We start from the raw sequence: 26,725 nt of genomic DNA on the forward strand, positions 1-26,725 counted from the left end.
CACACACACATACATACAAGAGTTTGCCAAATTTCTCAACTATGAAAATAGCCAAACCATGAAACACAACAAGAAAATCCCCACAGTGACTAAAGAAAAGAAAAACAACAAGAATAGAGTTGCAGCACGATAGGAGATAAAGTCAAAGGTGCCACACTCTACTTGCAGCCACCACAAAGGTTTAGATCACCTCTATTTTTATGCCTGGATCATGGAACATACAGGAGCATCTGGTTGGTTGGCTTTAGAGCTCTAACCTGATTATGATAAAGCAAGAGTTCAGCTAATTAATGTAACGCCAGTCCATTTAAAACCTTGAAGGATCATAAACATTTTAATAGACAAGAAGAGTTAGTGTGTCAAGGTGTTTTATTATCCCAGTTATTGTTTTTAGTTTTTGTTATAAGACAAGTTGTTGCATTTCATAGTGACTGCATATGATGATGGGATACTTAAAAATCTTTGAAACTTCCTCTGAAGCATTATTAGGGACACTGGTGAGAGCATCTTACATCACTCTATTCCTAAACTTGTATGCACTCAGTTAATAATTGACCCAGATCATTCATAAATTCCCAGCACTAGCAGTGACAGAGTACTAACCCTCTCATTTCTGTCCATACAGAACAGTCTCGTGTGGTGTCTCTTCTGAACAACCACAAAGGTAATACCAGGCTGGTAGTCCTTCTCTAGTTTGATGCAGGCCTCCCGGATTGCCAGCAGCTCATGCTGAAGAACCTGCACGCAACGAAGTCGTAAGATCTTAAAGGTAACCCGTAAAACAATATATGTACAACAAAAGCATGATTAACATTTAACAGCAACTTCTGACAGTTCAATTAATTGCACAAGTGCATAAGGAAAATCAACCACTTTTCCTGTTTGTTATAGTTTATTCTGTTTGGTCCTGGATATATGGATCACCTGGTTGAACTGGCCCTCAGAGATGCCATCCCGATAGTAGATGATTCTGGTGGGCTTGAAGCGGGTGGACTTGTAGAACTGGATCAGCAGCTCCCTCACCATGGTAGCCAGGTCCTGAATGATTTCCTGGCGGTGCTGCTGCACCCGTACTGTCGCACAGTACCGGCTGGGATGGGCATCCATGCTACCAACCACCTCAAATGAAAAGAAAGAATGAAAAAAAACAGGTATGACCACATTAAAAAGGATTTATTGAGAATGACAAATGATAGTGATAGATGCTTCATCCTTTTGATGTCCCGTCCCACATAGTTTTTTACAATGAAAACAAACAAGCAAAAAAACAAAAAAAACAAAAACAAAAACATGACAGACAACTGGACTTTCTCAGTCTATCACATTTTGATGACACTTTGATTAGGATGAGCTTGGAGGTCAAACAGTTTTCTTTCTTGTTTTTGAGGCAGTGATGTCACTGTCCTGTTGCATAATATGTGAAGTGTGTGTTTAAGCTATAACACAGTATCTTGTTACTCTGTGTCAGTCCACACACACACACACACACACAAATATAACATATTGTGAAGGGTAGGTCGTAATGTGTTGTTGCTTACTGCGGCGATAGAGGGCTTTTTTCCATCTCCTGCAGGTGGATGTGTCACATCTGCACCAAGGAAGATCACTGGCTGCTGAAACACCACCGGCCTAGAACAGTAGATGTACATAAAAAAGTTTAACACAATGGCATAGCTTTCATGTGTTGAAAAAATATAAAAGCAACTCATTAGTTTCATGATAAGAATTCACCAGAATTTCCACTAACCTGCCCTGTGGGAGGAGGATGTTGTTAACACCGCCCAGCTTGACATTAATCTTCAAACACAGGTTGGAAAGAGTTTGAGGCGTCGTCTTTTGAACGTTCTTCACTTGCACGCACTGTGTGGCCATGCCAAGAACTGTGTCCCCAACACGTTTCACCTCAGCTAAAAACACATCAGGACAAGGGGGAGATATAATTTGATCTGCTATAATAAAAAAAAAAAAAAAATGGAGTGTTGCACAATCTGCCCCAGACGATTTAGTGCACATAAGTAAGCTGACTAAAAGTATTTTCTACGTAAAGGATAAATTTCTGTTTTATTTATTTATGCACAAATTACTTAAAATAACTAACTTGAAGCTCAAAAATGAAGCGGAGTATATAACTTTTTCTGTAATTTCTTGTGGTTTACTTCTAAAGCAGATACAGAAGCAGTAAAACTTGTTGAGCAGGCAATAGCGCAGCAGCATGTTCAGATACACTGGAAGTGGGGAGTCGTCTTTGAAGTTGCAGCAGAATGCGGTTGGAGTGGTAGGGACTAATTAAAGACCCCCTTCAGGTTCAAGGAGAGTTATAAATAACATGAATAAAACTGTTCCCTGATTTCTGTTCTTTATACAAGGTTAATGCTTCAGTTATTAATAAGAGTTTAATTATCAAAATGAGATACTTTTGTACAAGTACATGATGCCTAACTTTACCCAAACTCAATCACTTTAACCAACTCTCATTCTCTACAAAGCAGGCTTATAGTTTTCACATCTGTTTGTGATGTCACAACTTTAACCACTTAACCTAGATTTAAAGGGAACTCAGAGAAACTCTGAAAACAGCCCTTGAGTGTCAAACTGTTTTACAGAGCTAAATGCAAGCATCCAGGCGAAGCAACAATGACCATACTTGTTTCTGAGTGAAGAGCCACACCAGCGGCTTTTAAAATGGTAAATTTGAACTGCACCTGGCTGGAGAAGCCACAGTGTTTGTTTGTTTGGAAACAATCAAACAAAAATAAATTTCTCAGACAAAATAAATACCATAGTAAAAGAAGATCCCTCACCATAAACGGGTGTCTTCCCTGGTAGGATCACTACCACCAGTTGGAGGCCCTGGTAGGTGTATTTGAGGTGCCTGAACATGGGCTCGACGCTGTCAGCTCCCTGGGCATATTTACAAAAGCAAGGTTGACCTTGGATAGGCATTCCTGCATCTCGAGAGATCTTCCTCAGCTGATCTGTGAAAGCTCTGACAGGTGGAGATCTTGTTAATTTAAAGATAAACGGGTTAAGACACAGTCCTAGTTTAGGTTAGATGACATTTGAGAGCTGCCTGCCTGCCTTAGATACATTGTATGAAGTTTTCAAATTATCCCATTGGACTGCTTTTCCTAACATTTATTTTTAAATTACAGTGAAAGTTTGGTTTTCCAGACTTCAATTAAAAAGGAGCTGGTCAGTCTTGGTGAGTGCCATGAAAAGTCAGGACATACTGACTTGCTTAAATACAAAAATAACATGAATGCAGTAGACAAAGCCTGGCTTACACACTGTAAATACACAGCACAGTTGTATGTAGTTGGCACGTGCTTTTACACAGAACTATATTTGCACAGTAAACTTGGTCAACATTTTACAGAAAAAACAAAAAGGACTGTGTGACTGTGTTTACGCACTTCTGTACAGAACCTACGCTCTGCTTTACAACTTTTACAACTTTTTAAACACACCCATAAGCCTTAAGCTGTCTACTATCAAACAATAACACGCACACACGATGGCATGACATACATCTGCATATGATAGATAACATACGTTCAATGTATCGTGCTTACTTCAGTAGGAGTTCGGTGCACTGTCTCTGTGGCGCAAAGCAGGCAATGGCCCACACTTTGATCTCAATACCAGTGTGGAACTGCTTGTTCCTCATGTCCCACACTCCCTGGATTGGTGTGGCTATTGCTTTGTTCTGCAAATTGCAATGAGAGCAACATCATAAGTGCTAATCACACCATCCACGATGAAGTTACTTGAATAAAAACAAATAAAGTAATTCATGCATTAAAAGCACATTAACACATACCCTGCCTCCATACAGTATGGAAGGAGCTTGTAGGACACGGCCATTCACTTCCGTCATCTCATCCCGAACCATCACTCCGAACTCACGAACGTAAGGGTCAGCGTTGAAGTTGGCACTCCTCATCTGAATAAACACACACACACACTCATTAGCATAATACAGCAAACTTTAAGATTTTAGTCAAGTTATTTATTTTCTTTTATTTATGTTTATTCATTTCATATTCAAGGTAATCTGTATTGTTATTAATGATAATCATAATATTATGGACTATGATTGTAAACATTCTATACCAATGAGCAAATTCATCAGCAGTTCACTACAACTATCAATCTCAAAGACTTTTGTTGTCTTTATTAGCAGTCCTTCCAGCACTGGCCTCACTGAACCCATTAATTTTTAAGTTTATCATGTTGGCAGTTCTTGCTATTGGCCTTAGAACTCTGGGCAAACACCAGTGATGAATCACTTGAGTGTAGCCGTTGGCACAATGTAAACATTCTCTGTTTTCCTTCACTTGTTGTTGCAGGAATGGTGTCAAACTTGTGAAAACTTAAGTTTTAAAAACAGTGTCTGTTACAGTTCATATAACTCACCAGTTTACTAATCTCATCCTGACGATCTGGTGCCGATCTGGCTGTGGCACGGATCATAGTGGAGGTCTGATTGTCTGTCAGCTTTTTGATGCAGCGCTGTCCTGCCACTATGTTACACACCTGGGGCGGACACGCGCAAATCATTTAGAAGAACAAAAAAAACAAAAATCTCAAGTCACCTAGCTGGTGAACAAGAGGTTGATGATGCTTACCTCTAGAGGCAGGTAGGTGTGTTTCTGCTCCTGCCCCACCTGTAAACATGGCAGGTGGGGGTATCGCAGGATGAGCTTGTACTTGTCTTTGAAGTACTGAGCTACTGTGCACTCTATAGTTTGGCCATTCTCCTGTTGCAGAGGGAACCTAAAGATTTCCCCAAAAAAAAAAAAAAAAAAAAAAAAGCATTCAACATGTGAAACCTTTTAAATCTACAGGCAGCAGGAATATTCTTAGACCAGTGTTTCCAAATTTGTACTACTTATAATCATGACAAGTCATCTAGACAGAAAGTTTGGTTTTAAATAGTATTTTGCAGTTAATCTAACAGGGCTAAATGCAGTTGTAGGTGATTTTTTTGTTGTTGCTGTTGTAAACCTTTAGCAAACCTGATATTTGAATTTTAAGCATGCTATTTATCTTGTTTTTAAAATTTAATTGAAAAATGATATTTTTAAAAAAGCATTCTTACGTTTGGTGGCTGGCTGGTCTTCTTGTCACGTTGCACACTCTGTACTTCCTCTTCATCTGCCCACAGTGAGTAATCTCAACCTTCAGGCCTGAATAAAGCAATCACAATAAAAGGAAACAAAGGTTGAACATAAACATTTTTGTTAAATAAAATTAAGGGAAAATTCATAACAGCAAACCTAACCAGTCATTTAAATCACCTTCAGCCAACTGAACATGGACACTTTAAAGAAGCTAACAATGGACAAGTAGCTAAAGGCAGCAGCCTTGGTTTGAGCAAAGCAGAAGAGAAGAGAATAATTTTCCTGTTATCTGGTGAAGTTATAAACATACTAGAAAATGATTCAAGTACATTTGTTTGAGCCTGCTTTTTTTGTAAGGTAAACTATGGCTACATTCACACCGCACGCGAAAGCGCATCAAATACGACTTTTTTGACCTTATGCGACCCATATCCGATCATGGTATGACAGTGTGAACAGCACAAATGCGATATTTTCAAATCCGACCGGGGTCACTTTCGTACGTGGTACTGAATCCGATACATATCTGATGTTTTAGAAAGTGATCGCATTAAATCCGTCTTTTACGTCACTGACACAAGACAGACGCCAATTATCAGCGCTGGAGAAGCGCCCGAGAAGACATCGCGAACGCTTCCTGGCCATCCAGTGTAGATGTTAGTGAAACTGTTGGGAAGACAACGTTGGAGAAACGTGAACATTTTATTTGTACTGTATAATCTGCAGATTCTGACAGAAATCTGCAACTATCCTTTGAAGCACTGCTCCTCTCTAAAACAGCAATAAGAATAATTATTAGGCCATATGTAAATAACAAAATAACTTTATAACTTAAAGCAAAATTGGGAAACGTAAAGTGCAAAACAAGTCTTTATATTAAGGGCCATCAGTGAAACAATACTGTTTGGTCTGGCTCTAAGCAGAGCGCATTGTGTGTGCCATCTTCTTTGGCACATGCGGGTCACTTTGAGGGTTCACACTAGAGCGCGTTTGCTGTCACATTTTATTTGCAGTGCGAACAGGCAGACGAAAAAATTGGATTTGATCAAAAAAATTGAATTGAACATTAAGACCTGCAGTGTAAACGTAGCCTATGTGAGCTAAAAGGTGTTTGGACAGTAACTAATTTCCACTCAAATATTTGCACCTCTTTACAGTAGCAGAATACTTTAATATGTATGCTGTCGGTTATAGTTGCTAAAAAGAAAATCAGCAGCAGTTCACGCTTGGAGAAAAACCCAAATTGGCAAAAAAAAACTATTTACAACCTGTATCTGAAGAAAATTGATGAGAAAATAATCTAAAAAAGTATCAGATAAGAATCTGAACTCACAAATAAATGTTTTTTTATACATCAAAGCTCCCAAAATCATTAAAAATATGAGCTCCTACGTTTATCTTACCTTTGATTTCTTTTGTAAATTTCACTCGTTGAGAGTCTGTCAAGGGTTTCTGCTGTTCTTCTATGCTTTTGAAATCCAAGACCTCGCACATAAACTCAATTACAGGTTGGGCTTTGTAGAACGCAGTGGCCGAAACTGAAAGCAATTGGACACAGAGTTTCAGCTTATGGAAAAAGCTCAACTTTAGACACATTTTGCATGAGAAATGAATCTTATTGTGAAAATTACCATCGATGTTGAGCATCATTTTCCAAAGGGACGGCCTGACAGACTGGTGGAAACCAAACCACACCTCTCTCCCTCCACCAAGAGGGTTTGAGCATCCCTCTGAAGGAGTGAAGAAAGAGCGTCCCACTGGGGTATACCTGCAGAAGAAAAGCATCAACAGAAAGCCAACAGTATTATAAAAGGATAAAATAAAGAGTCAAAACTATAACTGACAATGACAGAAATTCTGATGTACCTCATAGAAGGCAAATGTCTCATGACCACATCCAAGGCTTGAATAGTCTCAAAAGGGACGCTGGGTAGCCGTCCTGACAGTGCCTCATGCAGAGCTTGCAGGCTAACGCAGGACACCCACTTGATGGCTACTTTGAAGCTGCGGTCTTTCCCTTCACCAGGAATAGTTACCTCAAGCTCCACCTGTGTGATCAGTTGGGAGGAAATGAAGAGATACAATGCAGTCATATTGCAGAAATACTCATACTTTTTTTGTTTTGTACTCAAAATAGAGCTTTTACTGTTACAGGTTGATGTGTGGAATACATACTTTGTCTCTGCCTATTGGCAAGGGCATGGCAGTGTAAAGGTTCTTCCTTCCATCATACACCGGCTTTCGATCACCAAAGATCTGTGTTTTAAAGTGCTGGACCATGTGCTCCACAATTTCCCTGAAAAGAAAATGAAATGGACAAATTACCAGCAATGCCCCAGGTAATTATCTGCTGAACGCTAATGAAATATCAACAAGGATATACCGATTGACCCTCCGGGGGCATTTTTCAGGCTTGATGTCAATGTCATAATGATAGACCTCCAATTTGGGGATTTCCATCTCAAAAAAGTTAGCCTGGAGCTTGATTGTCCTGCCCATGGTGCCAAAGTCTGGCCGTGATGGTGGCTTGAACACATATTCTGGCACTGGGGAAGATGGGGGATCTAAAACATGTGAATCAAATGAAGCAACAAAATAAATGGTAAGAATGGCATCAAAAAGACCTTTAAGACCCAACCAGCAATAAACTGCCTTATAAACAAAGAGTTGTGGTTGCACATGTAAACGAATTGTAGCATGTTTCACTGATCTAAATCAAACGTAAAACAAAAATCTGCTGTTGGCTTGCATTGCAATTAGTGGTGCAACAGATCACAGTTGATCCCTAATCTGAACCGATCCCACTCCACGGTTCGGGACGCACGTGATCTGAAGATTCGAAAAAAGAAGAGAAAAAAGTATGTGTATGGTGCGCGTGGTCGGTCTGTCAAGCGATAGTTATGGCCAGTGCTAGCAGTCCAAGTGGAGGAGCAGAGGAAATTGCGGTATTTAAGCAGTCCTTTCCTGCCCAGTCCGACCAGGCTAAAGCTATTACAAAAGCTATTGGGGTGTTTAGCTGCAGACGGGAGGCCGTATTCCCTTGTGAAACAAGGGGTTTAAACTATGATGAACGTGCTTGAGCCACACTATAATATCCTGTTGCGCGTCCACTTTAGTGGCAAGATCGTTCCAAGCATGTATGAGCAGGAAAAGTTTAAAGTTATGGCTGAACTGTCCCAGGCATCTTCTGTTGCCTTAACTACTACAAATGAGTGGACCTCCAGGGCAACGAAAAGCTACGTGACCATGACAGCTCATTATATCACAGCGGAGTGCGATATAATGAGCGGTATGTATTATTGTAGGGTCTACCTTACAATATAAAGCGCCTTGAGGCGACTGTTTTTGTGATTTGGTGCTTTATAAATAAAACTGAATTGAATTGGGTGGTAGATACAAAGCCCTATACTGCCCTATATTGAACCATAATTTTTTTTTTTTAATAATTGCGTGGAATGAGTCTTGAGTTGAATGTTTTTAACAGGCAAAAAATACTTAAATAAATGAATAAGTAAATGTTAATTTTTTGTCTTTTTTCTTTTTTTGCTGATCCAAAAATTGATCCGATCCGTGACTTAAAACCGTGATCCGATCCGAACCGTGAGATTTTTGATCCGTTGCACCACTAATTGGAATACACATAATAATGCCTAATAGTGGGTTAGGGTTAGGAAAGAAACAATTGAAAAAATTCTCAGAGATTAGGCATAAATATGCAGTAATAACAGTGTGTATAATGCAGTATGATCATTTTAATCAAGTGATCAAGATGTACTGTAGGGGTAAATAGGTTTTTTGTTTTGTTTTTAAAGTCAGGAGCATCACGAATGTGCACTAACAATATGACTTAACCATCAGCTCTAACTGGCATCATTTCAAGGATATTATATATGCGCTATTTGGAAAATATTATACTAATATTATAATAAAACAGAATGACTCAATTTATAATTTAAACAACACCACATGGTTTTGCAGCTCCAGGACACTGACTTAATTATCCAAATACACTGAATAATCCTCCGAATGTTTGTAGCTTTGCTTCCATCAATTACACTACGAAAACTAAAAGTGTCACCTGTTGATAAACAGTATCGTAGTATTTGGACCTCCCCAGCTCCAAATCAGAACCAATCTGTTCTTCCTATGCTAGGGCTGCAGCAAATTCAAGTGTGTGCATCTCAATTGATTCAGCATAAAAGGTTCTGTATAAAACTTTTTCCATCTGGTACAACATGTCAGCTGATTTCAGTACTTTCACAAATGGGTACACACCAAAGCTATGTCCACGTGTGCATGGGATTTTTTTTTTAACCCTGGAGAACCCATGGGGTCAGAGCCGACCCCATTGGTTTTCTAGGGAAACCGTTCTCCAGGGTTAAACGAGGATTTCCCCCATGAAATATAACAAAGTGACATCAAGCGCTGTGATGAACATGCCTAAGCAACATGTGATGATGTAGCCCTAACTGTACAGGAACGCTGGCCAGTTACATACAATAACACACTTCACAGTCTGATGTCAAAAAACAAAACCGAGGCATGTTGAGAATGTAAGACAAAATGTCAGTTTTCCTCGTCAACACACAAACACAGAAGCACAGTATCTGTGAATCTTCACCCCTGGAAGCAGCAAAGGCTGCTTTGGGTGATCTGAAACAACGTTTACATGTGGACGAAAGTCCAAAACACACAGAAAAACAAATCTATGTTTACAAAACTGTATGTTTGTGAACAGTGACTGAGGATGGGGGGCAGTGGAGGGGATCTGGGTGACATCTGATACTTTTGCTACTATTAGCAGCTGCAGGATTCAGTGTTTCAGAGAAGTCAAACAAAATTATAAATAATTTATCTGACATCCGCTAACTCTTCATCACATCATCTCTGACCTAGAACCTGACTCATGTAGGGTTTTGAAGACTGAAGCCAATATTGGGGGATTTTAAACTCAAATATAAGACTGGTATTTTCATTCTTTCAAACACACAAAAAATTTGTATGTATATTTATTTATTTGCTAGTTTATGCTTTGCCTGACTCTGCTCAGATCAGCTCCTTCTTTCATTTATGGTGACCCAAACACTGTTGCAGGGAAGCTGCAGAGTACCCACTAGTGGACAAGCTATACACCATCAACATTCAGAACGTGTTTGAAAGGGTGTTTCTCTCGCCTATTCTGTAACTTATCTGATTTTATAATTGCTGATACTGAAAGTTGGCAAATAGCTAAAATTGGCTGAGCAATCGGTTGGACTCTGCTTTAAACATTTAGCCATCACAAAATCAGCCACTGTAAATTTGTGCCTCATCTGCTAACAATCTGTCTAAAACAGTGATAATGGGTGACTTTTCACAAATGTGTTCAGGCTGTCCTAGAAAAATGAAAAAGCACAAGCTGCAGCTGTCATTTTGAACAAGTTTTAGTCAACAGACCGCACAGTTGTGGATGTAGAGCTCATACGGAGTATAAATACACCACTGAATAAATTCTTCAGAGAACTTCAATTAAATTTTTTTCAATGTAACTGAAATTACAAAGAAAAAAGACAAAAAAAGGCAACTTGTATAATTTCTTTTTCAAACTTGATTAAAATGCTCAGATTATTTTTCTCATTCATAATTTGACTGTTTTAACTTATCTGCAGTAAGCCTTCTGGGGAATTTAATATTTACTTTTTTAAACAAATTGAGAAAAAAATGTTTCTTCATATTTTCTGATTTCTTTGTTGGAACAAAAATAATAAATAATACAGCTACTTTTCACCTGTGCCTTTATTCACAACAAGTCACCACAGCAGGCAGCTTAACATGTTTGATTTGTCACCTTTTCTTTTTAAATTATGTTTTTGTTTTTTACACTGGATACCCCTTCCTGGCCCATCCCCAAAGGGGTTCTTTTTTTCCAAATCAGTAAACCACTACACTATGTAGCCACACTGACAATAATATACAAGTCGATATAAGAAAAACGTTTTTTAATCTCACATTTGTAATTATTTTGATACAGTAGTTGAATTATTCTTATTAATATTAACAACAACAACATTAACACATGTACCAAATCTACATCAAATCACTATATTATACCCTGAAAGATGATTTTAAATGTTAACATTTTTGCAACTTATTGTAGGAGATGCACACAGCTCTCATTATTGCTGGACAAGCTCGGCAATATCTGCAACTTCAGTTATTTCAGTCAGGACACACTCCATTCCCTTCAGTGCATTATCTTTTAGCTCCAGCGCTGTTCATTCAAACAGAAAACCTTTAATAAAGCCTAGCAATATATGGTGGATTTTAATAAGTGCCCTTTAGTTAAGTGCTCTGCACATAAGCGCACAAAATGAGGTGTACTAGTGCTGACTAGTTGAAGAGAAAAGCATCTTCTGTAGACTCTCACTTACAGAATCAAAATACCTATATGCTTTTTGCTGGATGGTGTCACTATCAGGTCCTGTTGTTTTTCAGATGAGTACATACTGTGATGCTTGAAGGATGTGCGAGAAAAAAAAATGTTGCCACTTACACTGGACCACTACTAGGGTCAATTTAAAGTGTTAAAGCCCGAATATGGGAAAAGCTTACCAGAGCTTACTGACCCAGTAGAACGGGGTCCCTCAAGCATCTCAGCAGCTACAGAGAACAAAAATAACATGTTATAAATGCTCAAAGATCCGCTCAGTCTGATACACACTGTATTTTAAAATAAAGAGTGACAAATGTGTACACCTAATAACATAGTACAGCCCAGAAACCAAAGATTCCTGCTTAACATAACAAAACCATTTGTTTATGTAGTAAGCAGTAAGAGAGCGCTGCTCATTTATTACACTAGATACATCCCAGCAGGCCTTTCTTATCACTTCCACAGGAGTCTTATCAATAGACACGCAGAAAGTATTGAGCAGCTGGCAATCTAACGGATGAAGCCACCCCTTCCCCCTAGAAATAAACTGCTTCAACACACCGAGTCGTGTTTTGGTTGAACAAAACATCCTCGTTAAAATAACTGCAAGTGGGGAAAAAATTATCCAACATAGTGTTGATGTCGCCTGTACTCTCTTTCATTCCGCCAAAAAAAAGCCAGCTGACAAAAAACCCGACACGCACACATGAAATACGCATGTATGCAAATCTACACACACAAACACAGCGTCTGTCTGACTAACGACAGGCGGCTCAGTCGCTTAACTATCACTCTACCTAACGTCAAACTTAATCAGACTTCTCCTATATCGTTTAGTGTCTTAAAGCCGGTGTTACACTGAAAATACGATCCGGTGGCGTTAGTGCGTTTATACAGCTGGTGTATTAATGTGACATATGTAAATGTGGCGATTTCAACTGTCAGGCTAATCGTATCCCAGACTGGTGATGAGATTAGGTCGGCCTCGAAATATTGCTTCAACTAGTGTGTTTAGCGCTTCAGTTCGAGAAAATGAATGATATGCGTTTACGTTCGTGTGATTTGTTAAGAAAACATAAGCCAGCCAACCCCCACTTGGTGAAAGTGCAGTGAGTTAACTAAAAACAAGTTCGGGAAACCAGGTGCCGTTGAAGCTAGCGTGGCTAGCGGCAGCTTGTTGTTGGAAGCTAGCTAAGCTTGCCTCTAGTACTAAAACACTTAAAACTGGGACGACACGTTCCTCGTCAAAGCCGTTGTTGAGTTTTATCGTAACGAGTTGGGTGAAGCCGGAACATAGCAAGCACTTCATCGATGCAGCACAGAAAAATGCCGCTCCGTTATCGTCAGTTTTCTTTGGCCGCATCACGCAGCCGATGCTAACGTTAGCCGCAGCACTTACCTCCAGCAGAGGAATACATTTTGTCGACTTTTTTTAAGCGTGTGTCGTGGACGCACAAACACTCCACTTAGTTTTTCGCAGAATTCCACCAAAACTCATCCGTAGTCGAAGTGTATTTATATGTCCAAGTGCAAGGAAGGAAACTCGGTTCTAAAAACAGATATTTAGTTAGCCAAGTGGTAAATATTTGAAGTCTCTCATCCTCGGCTCGGCCCCATCCCCCCAACACGCAAAACGAGAGCCGAGAGAAAAGAGAGCGCAGGGTAAAGAACCACGCGCTTCAAGATGATTCCTTCCCATTATTTCCGCCTTTGGTCACTTTACTTTAGGTAGTGTATATATTTACATTTGGACTTCTTTTTTTAATCACCCTTCTTTTTTACAAGATATATGTATTCATCCCATCAGTGTAGTCATGAATGTAGTCAAAAAGCTAGTATCCGCATCAGTCCACGAAATTTGATTCTTTTTTTTAAAATAAATAAAACACATACTATATAACACATACATACACACAATATAACACAATTTAGAAAATCACGTTTCCTATCAGATTTAGTATTTTATTAGCCAAAGTTAACATTTTACACGGTTGCAAACATTTCAAATACGGTTATTTCGACTTGAGGGGAAATATTAACGTTTAGATTTATGCAAAGTGGGGAACTATCTTGCTTTTCGGTGACGTCAGACGCACGCTGCGCGGTCTCAGTAGTGATGCTAATTCAATTTTTTAAAAAAAAAAACCACCACAGAGATCGCTTACCTGGCTTAAAAAACAACATGACTTTTTATAACCTGGCTAAAATACAGGTCTGGTTTAAATACGTACATATATATGTATATAGCCACGAATCTCGGTTTTTAAAAATGTCAACAAGCACAGCAACATACCAAATAGTTTGTTTCTTCGGCGGAGGAAGCATTTCCGGGGTACCAAAGTTTTTTGTTTTGTTTTTTATAATACCCATAGCTAGTGCATGGTAATGGATCCACAAAGAAATTCCATCGCTATAGTTCATTATAATATAACGACGGTACATACAGAAGATTTATCAAGCCATGTGATTTTATATTACACGTTGAATTTTGCTTATGCTAAAAATTACTTAAAGTTTAATTAAGCGGAATGAATGAAATAAAATTAGATGTACACGCTCAAGAAGTGAATTATTGTCTATAGTAACAAAAAAGCTGAAGACGATACACACGGGTAGGTTGTTTCTATTGAATGTTTTTGAATGTGTATGTTTATTTATTATTTGCTCATCCAGATTCCCCATTTTACATCTGACTGGGGTGAAAGAAAAACAATAATAAGAGGGATCCTTCTTCATTTGTCTCTTTAGTGATTGCCACAACCGCCATCTCTTCCTATCCCTTATTTAGCACCCTTTGCCCAGTATATCTACTATCCCTCCACTGCACATGTCCAAACCATCTCAGCCTCGCCTCTTTCTAATTGACTCATTTCTAATCCTGTCCATCCATGGGACATTTAGAGGGTCTATTTAAAATGATATGACTGACATGGAGGGGTGTCACTGTGTAAGCCATTTGTTTATTAATGTGTAGTTATGTATTTATGTCACATTAAATGAATCTGCGTTATTGTTTTCGGGTGCTCTTTCTCTTTCTGTTTTCGGAGAGTAGATAGTGCTGCATGTCTCTTTAACTGTGAGCCTGGTTTCGCGTAGCTGATGCCGTTTAAATTAAATTATTTATTGTATGAGTTGCAGATTTGAGTTATGAAACATGCAGAATGTTTCCGCATGTGTGCATCCAGTTAGCAGCACCTGCTGAAACGCCCATGTAGTCTTCCAAAACTTTGAAACAGTTGCAGGCTCTTTTATCAGATTAAACTGTTACCAGTGTCACGTGATTCCCCTTTCCCCGTTAATTTAATCTAATGGGTATATTTTTAATCTGGGCGTCTGGGTTGTGTCAAATTTGAGTGCATTTATTTTATTTTGTGTTGTGGGTTTGCCAAGGTGAACGACGTGCAGCCCCTCGCTTTGTCCTCTTGTCGGCGCTGTTTACCACTGAATGTGTGGGCTGACGGCCGGAGCTCTGGTTTGTGTGCTCGGCAGCATGCTTCAGAAGGGAATAACATGGATTAATATTTAATGAGCCGTTTATTGATGCCGAGCTGTGTAAACAGACCGTGTTTGATTTGCTGATGATGTACAGAATATTTGGGATCATTCATTTGATGCAAGAAAAGCTTTTTTGAAATTTCCATGGGGGTTAGGCTATGTGCCTCTTAAAACGAAAATGAGAATATATATATGTATGTATAAAAAACCCGAGCTCATTGGCTTAAGCTGCTCAGTTTCATGTCTTTGCGATTTTATTTTATTATTAGATTATTAAATTTGATTCCATGTTTCCATGCGTGACTAGAGCAGCTAGTGAATTCTGTTCTGATAAAAACGCGTAAATAAAGATTAATAAAGACAAGCGTGATAATCGGTGGCTCTTGCAGCACGGGCCTTTTTGGTAATAGGATTTGTCCTTCTAATTTATCCTTCTGATGAATTGGCGACACTTTAATTGCTGCCATTGATTGATAGTATAAAAACACAACAATGCAGCCAACATGCAGCCCGGGTGGCTTCCCCCCTTATAAGAAAGCTGGCGGAGTGAATTGGGTGTAGCTGTGTCTGTGTGCGCCTTGGCCAATGGAACCAGATCCTCCCTGCAGTGCGTAAGAGCGCGATTTAGGATTTAACCAAGTCTTTGCTGCGGGGCTGGCTGCAGTCTTCACCAGAGCCCGACGGCCTGAGAGCCTTTCAACAATGCCAGTGTAGTTTTTTTCTACACCGCTCTGGAGACAGACGCTCTCGGTTTTTATTATTGATTTTTTTTTCTTTCGTGTTTTTTTCCCTGCTGATTAAATAAAAACGAACCCACGCGCTCTCTCTCGAAGTATGACCGGAGTTTTTGACCGGAGGATCCCGAGTGTGAAATCTGCAGACTTTGAGAGCTCATTTCAACTCTCCAGCATGCACCATCCGTCTCAGGAATCTCCTACTTTACCCGAATCCTCCGCCACGGATTCTGGCTACTACAGTCCCGCTGGAGGAGTCGCTCACGGCTACTGCTCGCCCAGCTCCACCTCTTACGGGAAGCCTCTGAATGCCTATCAGTACCAGTACCCGGGTGTAAATGGATCTGCTGGAAATTACTCGACAAAATCCTACACAGATTACAGCTCCTACACGACCCCCTCCTACCACCAGTATGCTGGGACTTACAGCAGAGTGCAAGCCCAGCCGAGTCCACAAGGTACGGGCCTAACATTTTATATTTTAATAAAAGCAGATTGTTAGAGGGTTATGAAGAAAAAATAAATATATGGTTGTTTTTTTAAATTTTTTATCCAGGTTTACCATTTCGTCGACTGCTGATTTGCACTAAAGGTCTATAAATGCGTAATTAAAAGAAAAAATGCAAATGCATGCTTCAAATTATTTCATTTAAGTCCATTTAAAGGAACCACTTACTTTCCTTTTAGTTGGACTGAAATGCATCTGGTCCATAAAAATGTATGTCTTTTTTGTTATTACTGTTATTTTAATACATCTGAACGATGACACACACACACACACGTAATAGATAAATTCCGATAATGCGGTTTTGGGGGAAATGGATACATGGTTATACACGGTTTTGTTTTTTTGTTTTTTAATAGAAAAAGAGATAAGCGAGCCTGAGGTGAGGATGGTGAATGGCAAGCCGAAGAAAGTGAGAAAACCCCGGACAATCTACTCCAGCTTCCAGCTGGCCGCCTTGCAGAGGCGGTTTCAGAACACACAGTACCTGGCGCTGCCGGAGAGAGCCGAACTGGCCGCCTCGCTGGGGCTAACGCAAACACAGGTGGGATTTTCGATGAAAAATACATCTCAGATCTCTCAAATCACTTTTAATTTGGAAGAAATTATTGTGTTTTAAGTGTTTCAAATGTTGAGAATAAAATAATGATTTTTGCGATGTTTTCTGGCTTTCTTTGTGCGCTTTTACGCAAGGAGCGTTTTTTAAGCTCCATTTGTTTTTGAGGTGATTTCGGAAGTAATCATAATAATAATGCGATTTTTGGCTCCTTACAGGTGAAAATTTGGTTCCAAAACAGAAGATCAAAGATGAAGAAGATCATGAAAAACGGCGAGCTTCCCCCGGAACACAGCCCCAGCTCCAGCGACCCCATGGCCTGCAACTCTCCACAGTCCCCGGCCGTCTGGGACACACAGGGTCCCTCCAGGCCGCACAGTCTACAGCCACAAAGCATCAACACGACGGCTTCTAACTTTTTGGAAAACACGGGGTCATGGTACACCTCAGCCGGCAGCTCCATGACTTCCCACCTGCAGACCCCTAACTCAATACAGCATTCGTTGGCTCTTGGAGCGGGGACGTTATATTGAAAAAAAAGAAAAGAAAGAAAACTACACTAAACAAAAAACAAACCTATTGTTGATTTCATTTCCCCCTCCTTCTATGGGACTCGTGTTCAGATTTCAGAGGAATATGCAATGTATTTGATGGCAGTCATAGAAGAAACGTGTAAAATGTGTAAATGTGTGCATGTAATTTATTGCATTTTGGAAGACTATTAAACGTTTAAATGGACAATGGAACTTTGAACCCCACCCCCTGCCTCCCTGCAGTCTCTTGTTATTTTAAACCCTCAGTTATTTTCTCTGAAAATCACGACAAAAGCTCGCAGACAGCCTCAGGTGACATTTTTTTGTTGTTTGCTTCCACAAGGTTGTAAATCACGTCTGCGAGGTACGTCGAGCTGAACGATCAGCATCAAATCTTAATGGTTTTCATGTGCAATTACGGCCTAGGAGTGCGTCGTTTGGGGTTTTTTTTATGTTTTATATTTACTAAAAAATGGTATTTGTCTGAAAAAGATTTTTGCAGGTAAAATTTAGTCTATTTTTTTTCTAAGAAATGACAATTTTAAAAAACAACATATTTGAATGAAGGCAGTTTATCCATTTGCGATGAATGCAAAATCGGAAAAATTAAAGGGCAAATTTCTGACTGAGCTTACATCAAGCAAACATTTGTCAAGATAAATACCTGTAAAAGGAACGGTACAGGCAATGGTAAGCGTCAGCCGACCACACCAATCACATTTTACTGAATCGAGCTGGGTGTATTTGTTCTGTAATATTGCATCTATTATTGCTACAGTAAGTCGGCAGTAGCTTATCTTCTTAATGTCATTTTTAATTTTATCAGACAAATGGTAACATGATAGGATTTGCTCATGATACAGTAATAATTCATATTTTTCAGTCAGTCCCCGTATTCTTCTTCATATTTTTATTCGTTTTATTATTGCACCTGATTGAGTCTTTAAGATAGTCTGTAAGGGAAGTGCCCGCTTCTTCCTGCAGACGGTCTGCAGCCGGTCTCACTTCTTTGTGTCCCCTACAATTAGTCGCTTTGAATGGCAAGAGAGGAGGCGAGGGGGGCGGCACGGAGATCTGAGACAATCCGCATTCCTGTGGGGGTAGACCGGCTCCAGAGCTTTGCCACTCCCGGCCGCCGTACACAGCCCACCTTCCTGCTTAAAAAATGCAAGAACTGAAAAGAAAAAGGAAGAAAATCCTACACAGTTTGAACATGTCATTAGCAGCCGATAATACCAGCTCTGCCAGTGGGGGTTAAAAAAAATCCATTAAACAAACCGTGCCACTGTGACAAACTTAAGAGAATTGATCTAACTGAATCTGCCCGACCATATGCGCCAAGATCACATAAGTGAGTTTTTACAAATGTTGCACACAAAATGCCTCCCCTTCTCTCTCTCTCTCTCACTTTATCTCTGTCTCTCTCTCTCACAACATACACTAAACAATGCTGCATCTGACCCACACACTGACCCATGCAAGTTACCATTTCCACCTGACACAGAACCCTCTTCCTGATTGCAGCCCACTGAATAGACTTCACACACACACACACACACACACACACACACACACACACACACACACACACACACACACACACACACACACACACAGCTATAGGAAACGCTCTCCCTAAAGCACTGGCAGCTCTGCTGCTTTAAGCACGATTTCTGCTGTGAACGAAACTGCAGAGCGGTCACTGCGATGCTAGTGTGTCACTCCAGAAATGTAAAAATTTAACAGGGCACGTGCACGTGATCAAGAACACTTTGGCGCGCGAACAGACGGGCACACACGGGTTTATATGTCTCCTACACATACAAGCACACACATACACACACCTTTCTCTCTCTCTCTCTCTCTCTCTCTCTCTCACACACACACACACACACACACACACACACACACACACACACACACACACACACACACACACACACTTGTGGTGCCATTATATCGAGAGCCTCCGTTTATTTCCCAACCGAACATTTTCCACTCAGCTAGTTTTCCCCCCGTTTTGCAAATCGAGTCTAAATAATGACAGTTAGCTTTACTGGACAGCTTCAACTGTAACACTCCACAATAATTATTCTCCAGGATTAGGGCCTCCATTATCATAATCTGGACATTGACAATTACCTATAATTTGCAAAGATGCGCTTGGTTCTTGATTGCAGAGGGCTTTTTTTTTTCAAGCTCGCCATCACTAAACAGTGACAGTAATAACAGCTAATTTTGCAGGCAATATATAAGAGCTTACCGGGGTGTGCAAACACTTTTCCACCTGGATTTGCTTATTCAACCACCAGCAGTAAAAACCGTGCAGCGCTTTTTTGGGGGGTTTAGTCTATGTTAGAGAAGCGGAGAAAGGTAAGCATGAGTCTTATATTTTCTGTCACAGCTTCCATTCTTAGATAAGGTGGACGAACCCTTACCTTTAACTTATTAAAGTTTAGACAAAGAAATCTAAATCTGATTTACTTAATTAATATATTATTAATATATTATATATATATATATATATATATATATATATATATATATATATATATATATATATATATATATATATATATATATATTCTTTTAAAGAGAGGCTGTTTGGATTGTGGAGGCCTTTTCGAGATTTAATGTGGTACAATTTGTATGAAAATTTGTATGAAATGTTGTCCAGTGCTTGCAGCTTTTATGTGAGAAGTGTGAGCATTGCAGAGCAAGTGACACATCTCTCACTCCCCACCCCCATCTACTGTAGCTCTATCTATCTATCTATCTATCTATCTATCTATCTATCTATCTATCTATCTATCTATCTATCTATCTATCTATCTATCTATCTGAAACTCATCAAAGCCATTAAAAATCGTCATTTTCTGGTGCTGAATATGCGCGACTGCGTATTTATGAGCTCTGTTGATGTTTACTCGACTGCTGCTTTCGGCTCCCTGCAGCCCGATCATGGCCCAGGAGCAGATAGGCCCCAGCCTGGGGGCCCAGGTATGCTGAATGTGCGCCAGTGGGACATCCGCGACTTGACAGCTGCATGAAGCTTTTCAGCGTTGTAATTTCAGATAATATCCCGAGCGCTCACTCTTCTCAGCAATTTGTATATGAATAACCGAATAATTTTCCCTTTTGTTCCATCTGTGCTACCTCAAATCCAAATAAAGATGCCTTTTAGTATTAAAAGTGGTAGAAAATTACAGGTAATTATCTTTGACGGTAAAAACGCTGTAATCAGCGGGCTACATCAAAAATTACCCTAATTATGTCTGCATTTATGAGAATGGGGGAGAGAGAAAAAAAGCCTCACTTGGATAAAAACCCACAAATTGTCCCAAATATCTCCTTCATATTGAACGCCGCTGCAGCTGGCTGCTTTGTTCAGCATCGATCCCGCGGAGCTTGGCATTTAACGGCCTGCATTAGGACGGAGAGAAGGGAGAAAACATTTTGTCAATACTTCTAATAATTGAGGGTGAAAATGACAAGATAAGCTGGACCTGGAGCAAATGTCTTTCGAGGTGAATGTAGGCAGCGGCGGGTTGAGGGTAAGTTAATTTCCTCTGGTGCTGAGTGCGTTTGATAAATCTATATACTGTGGAGTTTTTCATTCATTGGATTTATTTAAAATGTTTACTCTAGTGAAATGGGCTTTTCAGTGAGCACCGTGTCATTAACTTATGCTCGTGTTGTCTGCTCTGAGCTTGCACACACCAGGGAGACGGGAAATAGGCCCTTTTTTGGACGTGATGTTGGCCCAATATGACGCACAAAAAAGGCCTAGATTAAAATGAATATCTTTTTCTTCTTCCCCCCACCCCCACCCATTTCTTCTTCTTCTTCTTTTTTTTGAAATCATGGAACAGCAGGAGTCTGTTTTTGAGTCACCGTTTACTCAATCTGACAAAACATAAAAAGTGTATGTACAACTAAAATCGCAGATTATATTTACAGACAGACAATTTGCTTGGTTTTGCATGTTGGAGAAACAATCAGGGAGGGAAAAAAATTGAAGGAAGAAAATTTTGAAAAAAAAGCAGTCCACCATGGCAAAAGAAAAAAAAAAAGGTTTCTGGGCGCCACAGCAGCGCATAGAGAGGGTGAGCAGTCTTTGTCCAAAGTGGCTAAAATGTCACTGATAATATTTGGTATATTGACGGTTCAGATGGTGACAAGAATGAAAGCATAACAAATGCGAGCCCACTGAACAGCCATGTACGCTAAAAATGGTTAGTTCCCTTGTTTGTGTCATCATCATCACACACCGAGGCTTGGCTGTGTCTCATCCTTCAGCAAAGGAGTGGAAGAGAGAGGGGGCTTTTTTTCGTTGTTGTTGTTGTTGTTGTTGTTGCCCGCTCCTCTCCAGCATCCAGTTTCTGAGCTGACACAAATTGTAGGCTACGTTGGAAACTGCATTGCCGAGATCCGGAGGCCTCTCCAAGACAGGCTCCCTGACCTTGCTTTCGTCGTCAGTCTATCTCTGCATTGAGTCTTGATGTGGGGAGGAATACCAGTGAGAGTAGCCGGGCATGTAGCTGTTGGCCGGCATGTTTACTCCTTTGGATGAGGCCGACACGTCCCAGATTGGGGGGATGCTCGGAGAGCGCGGGGACAGGGACATGGAGCCCGGGATGGGCTCGCTCTCGTGCGGGTTACCGCCTTGCTTCAGCAGCTTCTTGAACTTTGACCTTTTATTCTGAAACCAAATTTTTACCTGCGGGAGAGGACAAGAGGGGCGTGCGCCGTTAGTTAAGGATAAAGATCCCACATGGAGGTCAGTTGTATTTACGCAACATTTCGTCTTTTAATATAATTAATATACAAAATATAGAAGCACACAAGATTAATAAGGTGAGAAATCAAAATACAACGTTTATTAAAATTACCAAACTGATACAGTACATTTTGTTTCTGGAGGCAGTGTTAAAATGTAAAGCAGTGCGCGTTTCTCCTCATACCTGTGTTTGCGTCAGTCCTAGAGAGGCGGCCAGCTCGGCGCGCTCCGGTAAAGCGAGGTACTGTGTTTGCTGGAAACGGTGGTTCAGTGCTTGAAGCTGCAAACTGGAATAAATTGTCCGAGGTTTGCGAATCTTCTTGCCTTTGCCGTTAAAACGAATCTCCCCGTTTTCGATCACTGTCGTCTTCTGCTGCTCTGCAACAAAAACAAGCAAACGTTATTATTATTGTTCAAGCCCACAGGCACGCTGTACGCGTTCATTTGTGTGCAGGAAGCACGCTGAAAAAATATATATAGTTGCGGTAAAGAGTAAATCGAGGGGGGACAAACAATGTGAGAAAAAAACAATGAAAATTCTGGCTGATAAACGCTGACATCTCTCTCTCCCTCGTTGGCTTTAAGCGCCGAGGCAGCCCGCAATCCTCATACGCTGTCATATTTAGGATATTGCTGGTAATGACATGTCAATTAAATGCTAATTACAACATTCAAGGCGTGCGGGCCTAATTTCCACGAGTAGTTGGTGAGGATTGCACGGTCGACATGATCACACCCCGGGCATTTGAAGCAGATTTTGTGGGGGAACCGAGGGGAGTGCTAGGAGGGGACGGCGGAGGAAGAAAAAGAAGGCTGGATCTTGAATTATCCGGTGCCATTTACGCACAATTTTCGCGATCGCCCGCCTACGCTCGAAAGATAATTCCCGAATTTGGAGCGGCCGTGCGGTGATTTGGGCATGACACCACGAGGCTGGCATGGAGAAATGTTCGATCCCCACTGTGGACCACCCGCACTAAAAAAAGAAAAGAAAAGAAAAGAAAAAGAAGAAGAAGGAGGTATGCTCTAATGGCACTGTCGAGCACGCTGTGGTGCATTTTCCATTTGGCTGGCGAAAAACGCGGGTCTCTTACCTGTGCCGTCTAACCTTGTCTGTCCTCCCATGTTGTTGTGATAGGACGGCAGGTACGGGCTGTGGTGTGGATGGCTCACGTAAGGGTAAGGTAACGACCTGTTGTAGGTGTTGCTCCCGGGGTACGGGGTGTTGTCGTGCTGGTGGTGAGAGTGTGAGCCGGAGTGGAGACAGTGCAGCGGGTAGTGGCCGCTGCCCATCGATGGGGAGCTCTGCTGTGAGTGCGACTGCTGTCCAAACTCCATGAAAGCAGACTTGGACGAGTCCTGAGCCTCCAGACCGTCAGCCATCGTAGTCATGGTCATCATCGAATTTTCTGCCTTGAGAGCACTCACCCCCCTCTCTCTCAAGACCAAATCGGTTTTTTCTCTCTCGCTGTGCTGTTGTCTCTCTCCCCTCTCTCCACCGCGAGCAGATATTGTCCTATTAACACCCGATTTTTCCAGAGGCGTCTTTATTTCCCCCCCTTGTCCTGTGATATTCTCACTCAAAGTGGTGGAAGGTAGGCATAAGTTAAGGGAGAGATTTTAAGGTGGATTCTGTTAAAATTGAGCCCTTGCTTCCAGACTTGATGCAGACACTACAAGTAAAATGGTTTGTCTCCAAAGGGCAGCGCCTCCCGATTGGTCATCCAACCCAACGTCATCACTGCTCTGCGCTTCACGGAGACTTGAGCTGGAGTTAACCCACCTTACCAGCTCCCACCACAACTATGGGGGAAATAATATGTGGTGGGAAAGACGCCTAATTCCTACAGACAAGCCCCACACGTTTAAAAAAAAGGGAGAGAGAAAAACCTCCGCTCTTTTGGAAACTGCCGAGTCGATTTTGTTTTTTAACCCAAACTCCAAATTACGCGCGACGCGCAACATATAGCGTGCACTTTGATTTAATCTGAAGCGGGCAGTCTTTACGTTTCCCCTATTTACTTTTCTGGCTTTAGGTCCTCATTTGCTGAGGAAGTAATTGCATATAGGAAAGCATCACACAAACACGTGTTCGGGAATAGCTGAATCGATTTCAAACCGAAACTGAATTATTTTACCCTACATTAAAAAAAAAAATACTATTAACACCAATCTCCTCAAACCAGCAATAATTTTATTTGAAAAATGATTTTTCAGTCAAATTTATAAAAGAGTAAAGAATAATCCCAGCTGCACTATGTGGTTCTTTTAAGGTTTTTACATTTTGTGACACTTAAAATATTAATGCCTATAGCGGGAGAGTGACGCGTTTAATGCCAAGGAAACACCTGGAACAGGTGGAGTAGATCTGGAAGTGAGCGAAAGTTTATCTTAGACTTGAATTTTTATTCTTAATTTCATTTAACTTTTTCATTTTTATTTTTTATCTTGACAGCCTATTTGATAAGAAAAACACTTTTTTTTGTTGTTTTTTGCAGTGTAGTATTTGCTTTGATGTTTGCCTAATGAGCTGTCCCCCTCTTCAAACCCCACCCTCTTCTGCTCTGAAAGTAACATATATTATAACTGTTCATTTTTTCCCGGGGCTACTGACCATATGATTAAGGATCCTCAGACAATTCAAAATACCGTACATGTGACACATCAAATAACAATATGCCTGAGGTACAATAGGTTATTTTGCAGATAGAAGGGTGGATACCCGGATAAACTGACAGTGTCTTTTATCCCTGTTGCAATATGAGGCCTGATAGGGTCCTCAATATATGTAAATTATACAGTTTGTCTCCAAGGGCTGCCATGTTCGAGTAGCAAATAAGAATAAAATGCTATTTCCGCTTATAATAATGCAATAGGTATTCAAATCATGTTTTGCACCACTTTCAGCATTTTTTTTCCACGCAATGTGGCATTTAGCGATTTAACAAAAAAAAAAGGCGACGCAAAATAATTATGGTTGCAATCAAGTTACTACGAAAACCTATTTGATTAGCGGCCACACTTTACTCAAATTGCAGCTATAAAATTAAGAACAATTCGCCTGTAATGATTATGGACTGGATTTATTTTGGGAGGGTGGAATAAAAGTGGATATAGCATAAATTATCCCCTAATTATACGCCAGTGTGGCCTCAATTATCCTCTTATCAAAAATGGTTGTCTAAATGCAGCGTTTAGTTTCAATTTTCTCCTTTTCTGTAACAAGAACTTGGTACCTTGCTATTATCGTCAGCTACGGTTGTTATTTACTTTGTGGGATTTAAAAGTGCACAACCCAGCCGGATAATCATTTTACAGCAGCGGAGCAAGGAGAGGAGCACAGAGGCAGGGATGTGTTGCAGCCGAAGGCATCCACATGGATTTGTTTTATTCCTGCAGAGTCCTTTAGATTAAGCGAGTCTGATTCAGATTAATCAGAGTCGCTCTTTTGTCGTCGGGAGGGCTGCAGGTAAGAGCTTCTTTTGCTGACATTGACGAATGATTTTATTGCCTCTTGTAATTCGCTATTTTAAGCAAAGAGTGTGGCCTCGCAGACCTGGAATGAGTCAGCCCACCTTGGTCACCCCTCAGTGATCTAGCATAGTGGCCAATTCCCCTGCCCGTGTTCCACTTGGACACGCAGAGGAGAAACCAGATCCGATAGCTTTTCTAATCGCCTTTGAGTCCTACTACAAACACGAACATGCTTTGCAGTGATGTTAGCCGCTTCCCCGCGGACTTAAAACCCCAGCCTTCGTTATATGAGACATCTTCATTCCCCAGGTTTTGTTGTTGTTGTTTTGTTTTGTTTTTTTGCAGCATCACAAGCGCGCCACCGTCGGAATTATTAAGTTGCGGGATGACTGTGCGGGTAATGTCAAAGTCTCGACGTCCCTGCAGGCGTGTTTCTGTGCACACCGAGATTAAGTGAAGTGGTGAAAGGACGGATTTGCTTGAATGGAGAGAACATGACATACTCGACCTTGGTGTTTTTGAAATGTTTAAGATCTGGGCTTTTTGCACGCGTGCTGACAGCCGTGTCTGATTGCAAACAGCGACCCATATAACATGTAATCAGTGGACTGTTTAAAAAAAAACTTTAATTGTACTTTATTACTAAAAAGAACAGAAGCAAAAACAATTATCCTATAAAAATTATATATTTTAAAAATGACACCCTTGAGTCATGCTTCACCTGCTGTATCATGTCTCCGGTTAATCTTGGATTATACAAGTTCATGGCCTTATTCTGGAGAAAAATTATTTTATATTTCAGCTCGACAAAATGTCAATCACAAAATGAGCAGCGTTCAGCTGCAAATCTAGAAATCACTTTGTCCCTAAGTAGATGATTGACCTTCAGCACAATCAATGGCCGTGCTGGTTTAACAGAAGTGGTCTTTATTTCCTGCTGTCTTATAAACGCTGATGAATGACTCTTTAAAATCACTCCAATATCCAAACGCCGGGTCTGTATCAGGCCTGGGATTTCCCCTAACATCCACTGTCTGTGACGGCAGTACATGAAAACTGAGAAGATTTGTACGCTTGCATTTACAGGTGGAACTTAACGGCATGTTGTGGTTA

General features: G+C 40.6%; 3 protein-coding genes across 3 annotated transcripts in view; 1 reads left to right on the top strand and 2 right to left on the bottom strand.

The window, feature by feature from the left end:
* ago2 (argonaute RISC catalytic component 2) overlaps positions 1–13,185 on the bottom strand; it is a 14,465-nt gene extending 1,280 nt beyond the window's left edge. Inside the window, exons 1-17 of the mRNA XM_014335597.2 lie at positions 12,935–13,185; positions 11,715–11,762; positions 7,507–7,687; positions 7,299–7,419; positions 6,990–7,171; positions 6,755–6,891; positions 6,527–6,661; positions 5,102–5,189; positions 4,629–4,776; positions 4,417–4,536; positions 3,821–3,943; positions 3,573–3,706; positions 2,802–2,986; positions 1,748–1,907; positions 1,539–1,629; positions 925–1,119; positions 604–738 (exon numbers count right to left, since the gene is read on the bottom strand). Of these exons, the coding sequence (XP_014191083.1) occupies positions 604–738; positions 925–1,119; positions 1,539–1,629; positions 1,748–1,907; positions 2,802–2,986; positions 3,573–3,706; positions 3,821–3,943; positions 4,417–4,536; positions 4,629–4,776; positions 5,102–5,189; positions 6,527–6,661; positions 6,755–6,891; positions 6,990–7,171; positions 7,299–7,419; positions 7,507–7,687; positions 11,715–11,762; positions 12,935–12,953 (2,202 nt within the window). The 5' untranslated portion in view covers positions 12,954–13,185. The remainder of the gene's footprint in view (positions 1–603; positions 739–924; positions 1,120–1,538; positions 1,630–1,747; positions 1,908–2,801; positions 2,987–3,572; positions 3,707–3,820; positions 3,944–4,416; positions 4,537–4,628; positions 4,777–5,101; positions 5,190–6,526; positions 6,662–6,754; positions 6,892–6,989; positions 7,172–7,298; positions 7,420–7,506; positions 7,688–11,714; positions 11,763–12,934) is intronic.
* Positions 13,186–15,691: 2,506 nt separating this feature from the next.
* Positions 15,692–17,583, top strand: dlx5a (distal-less homeobox 5a). Its single transcript, NM_001286321.1, is given in 3 exon segments — positions 15,692–16,222; positions 16,629–16,813; positions 17,044–17,583. Coding segments are annotated over 3 exon segments (858 nt in total). The 5' UTR covers positions 15,692–15,864; the 3' UTR covers positions 17,359–17,583.
* Positions 17,584–21,240: 3,657 nt separating this feature from the next.
* Positions 21,241–23,829, bottom strand: dlx6a (distal-less homeobox 6a). Its single transcript, NM_001286284.1, is given in 3 exon segments — positions 21,241–22,078; positions 22,323–22,516; positions 23,233–23,829. Coding segments are annotated over 3 exon segments (741 nt in total). The 5' UTR covers positions 23,540–23,829; the 3' UTR covers positions 21,241–21,838.
* Positions 23,830–26,725: the final 2,896 nt, after the last annotated feature.

This window comes from Haplochromis burtoni, unplaced genomic scaffold, assembly GCF_018398535.1.
Source record: "Haplochromis burtoni strain Fernald_Lab_line unplaced genomic scaffold, NCSU_Asbu1 Contig_116, whole genome shotgun sequence".
Lineage (NCBI taxonomy): Eukaryota > Metazoa > Chordata > Actinopteri > Cichliformes > Cichlidae > Haplochromis > Haplochromis burtoni.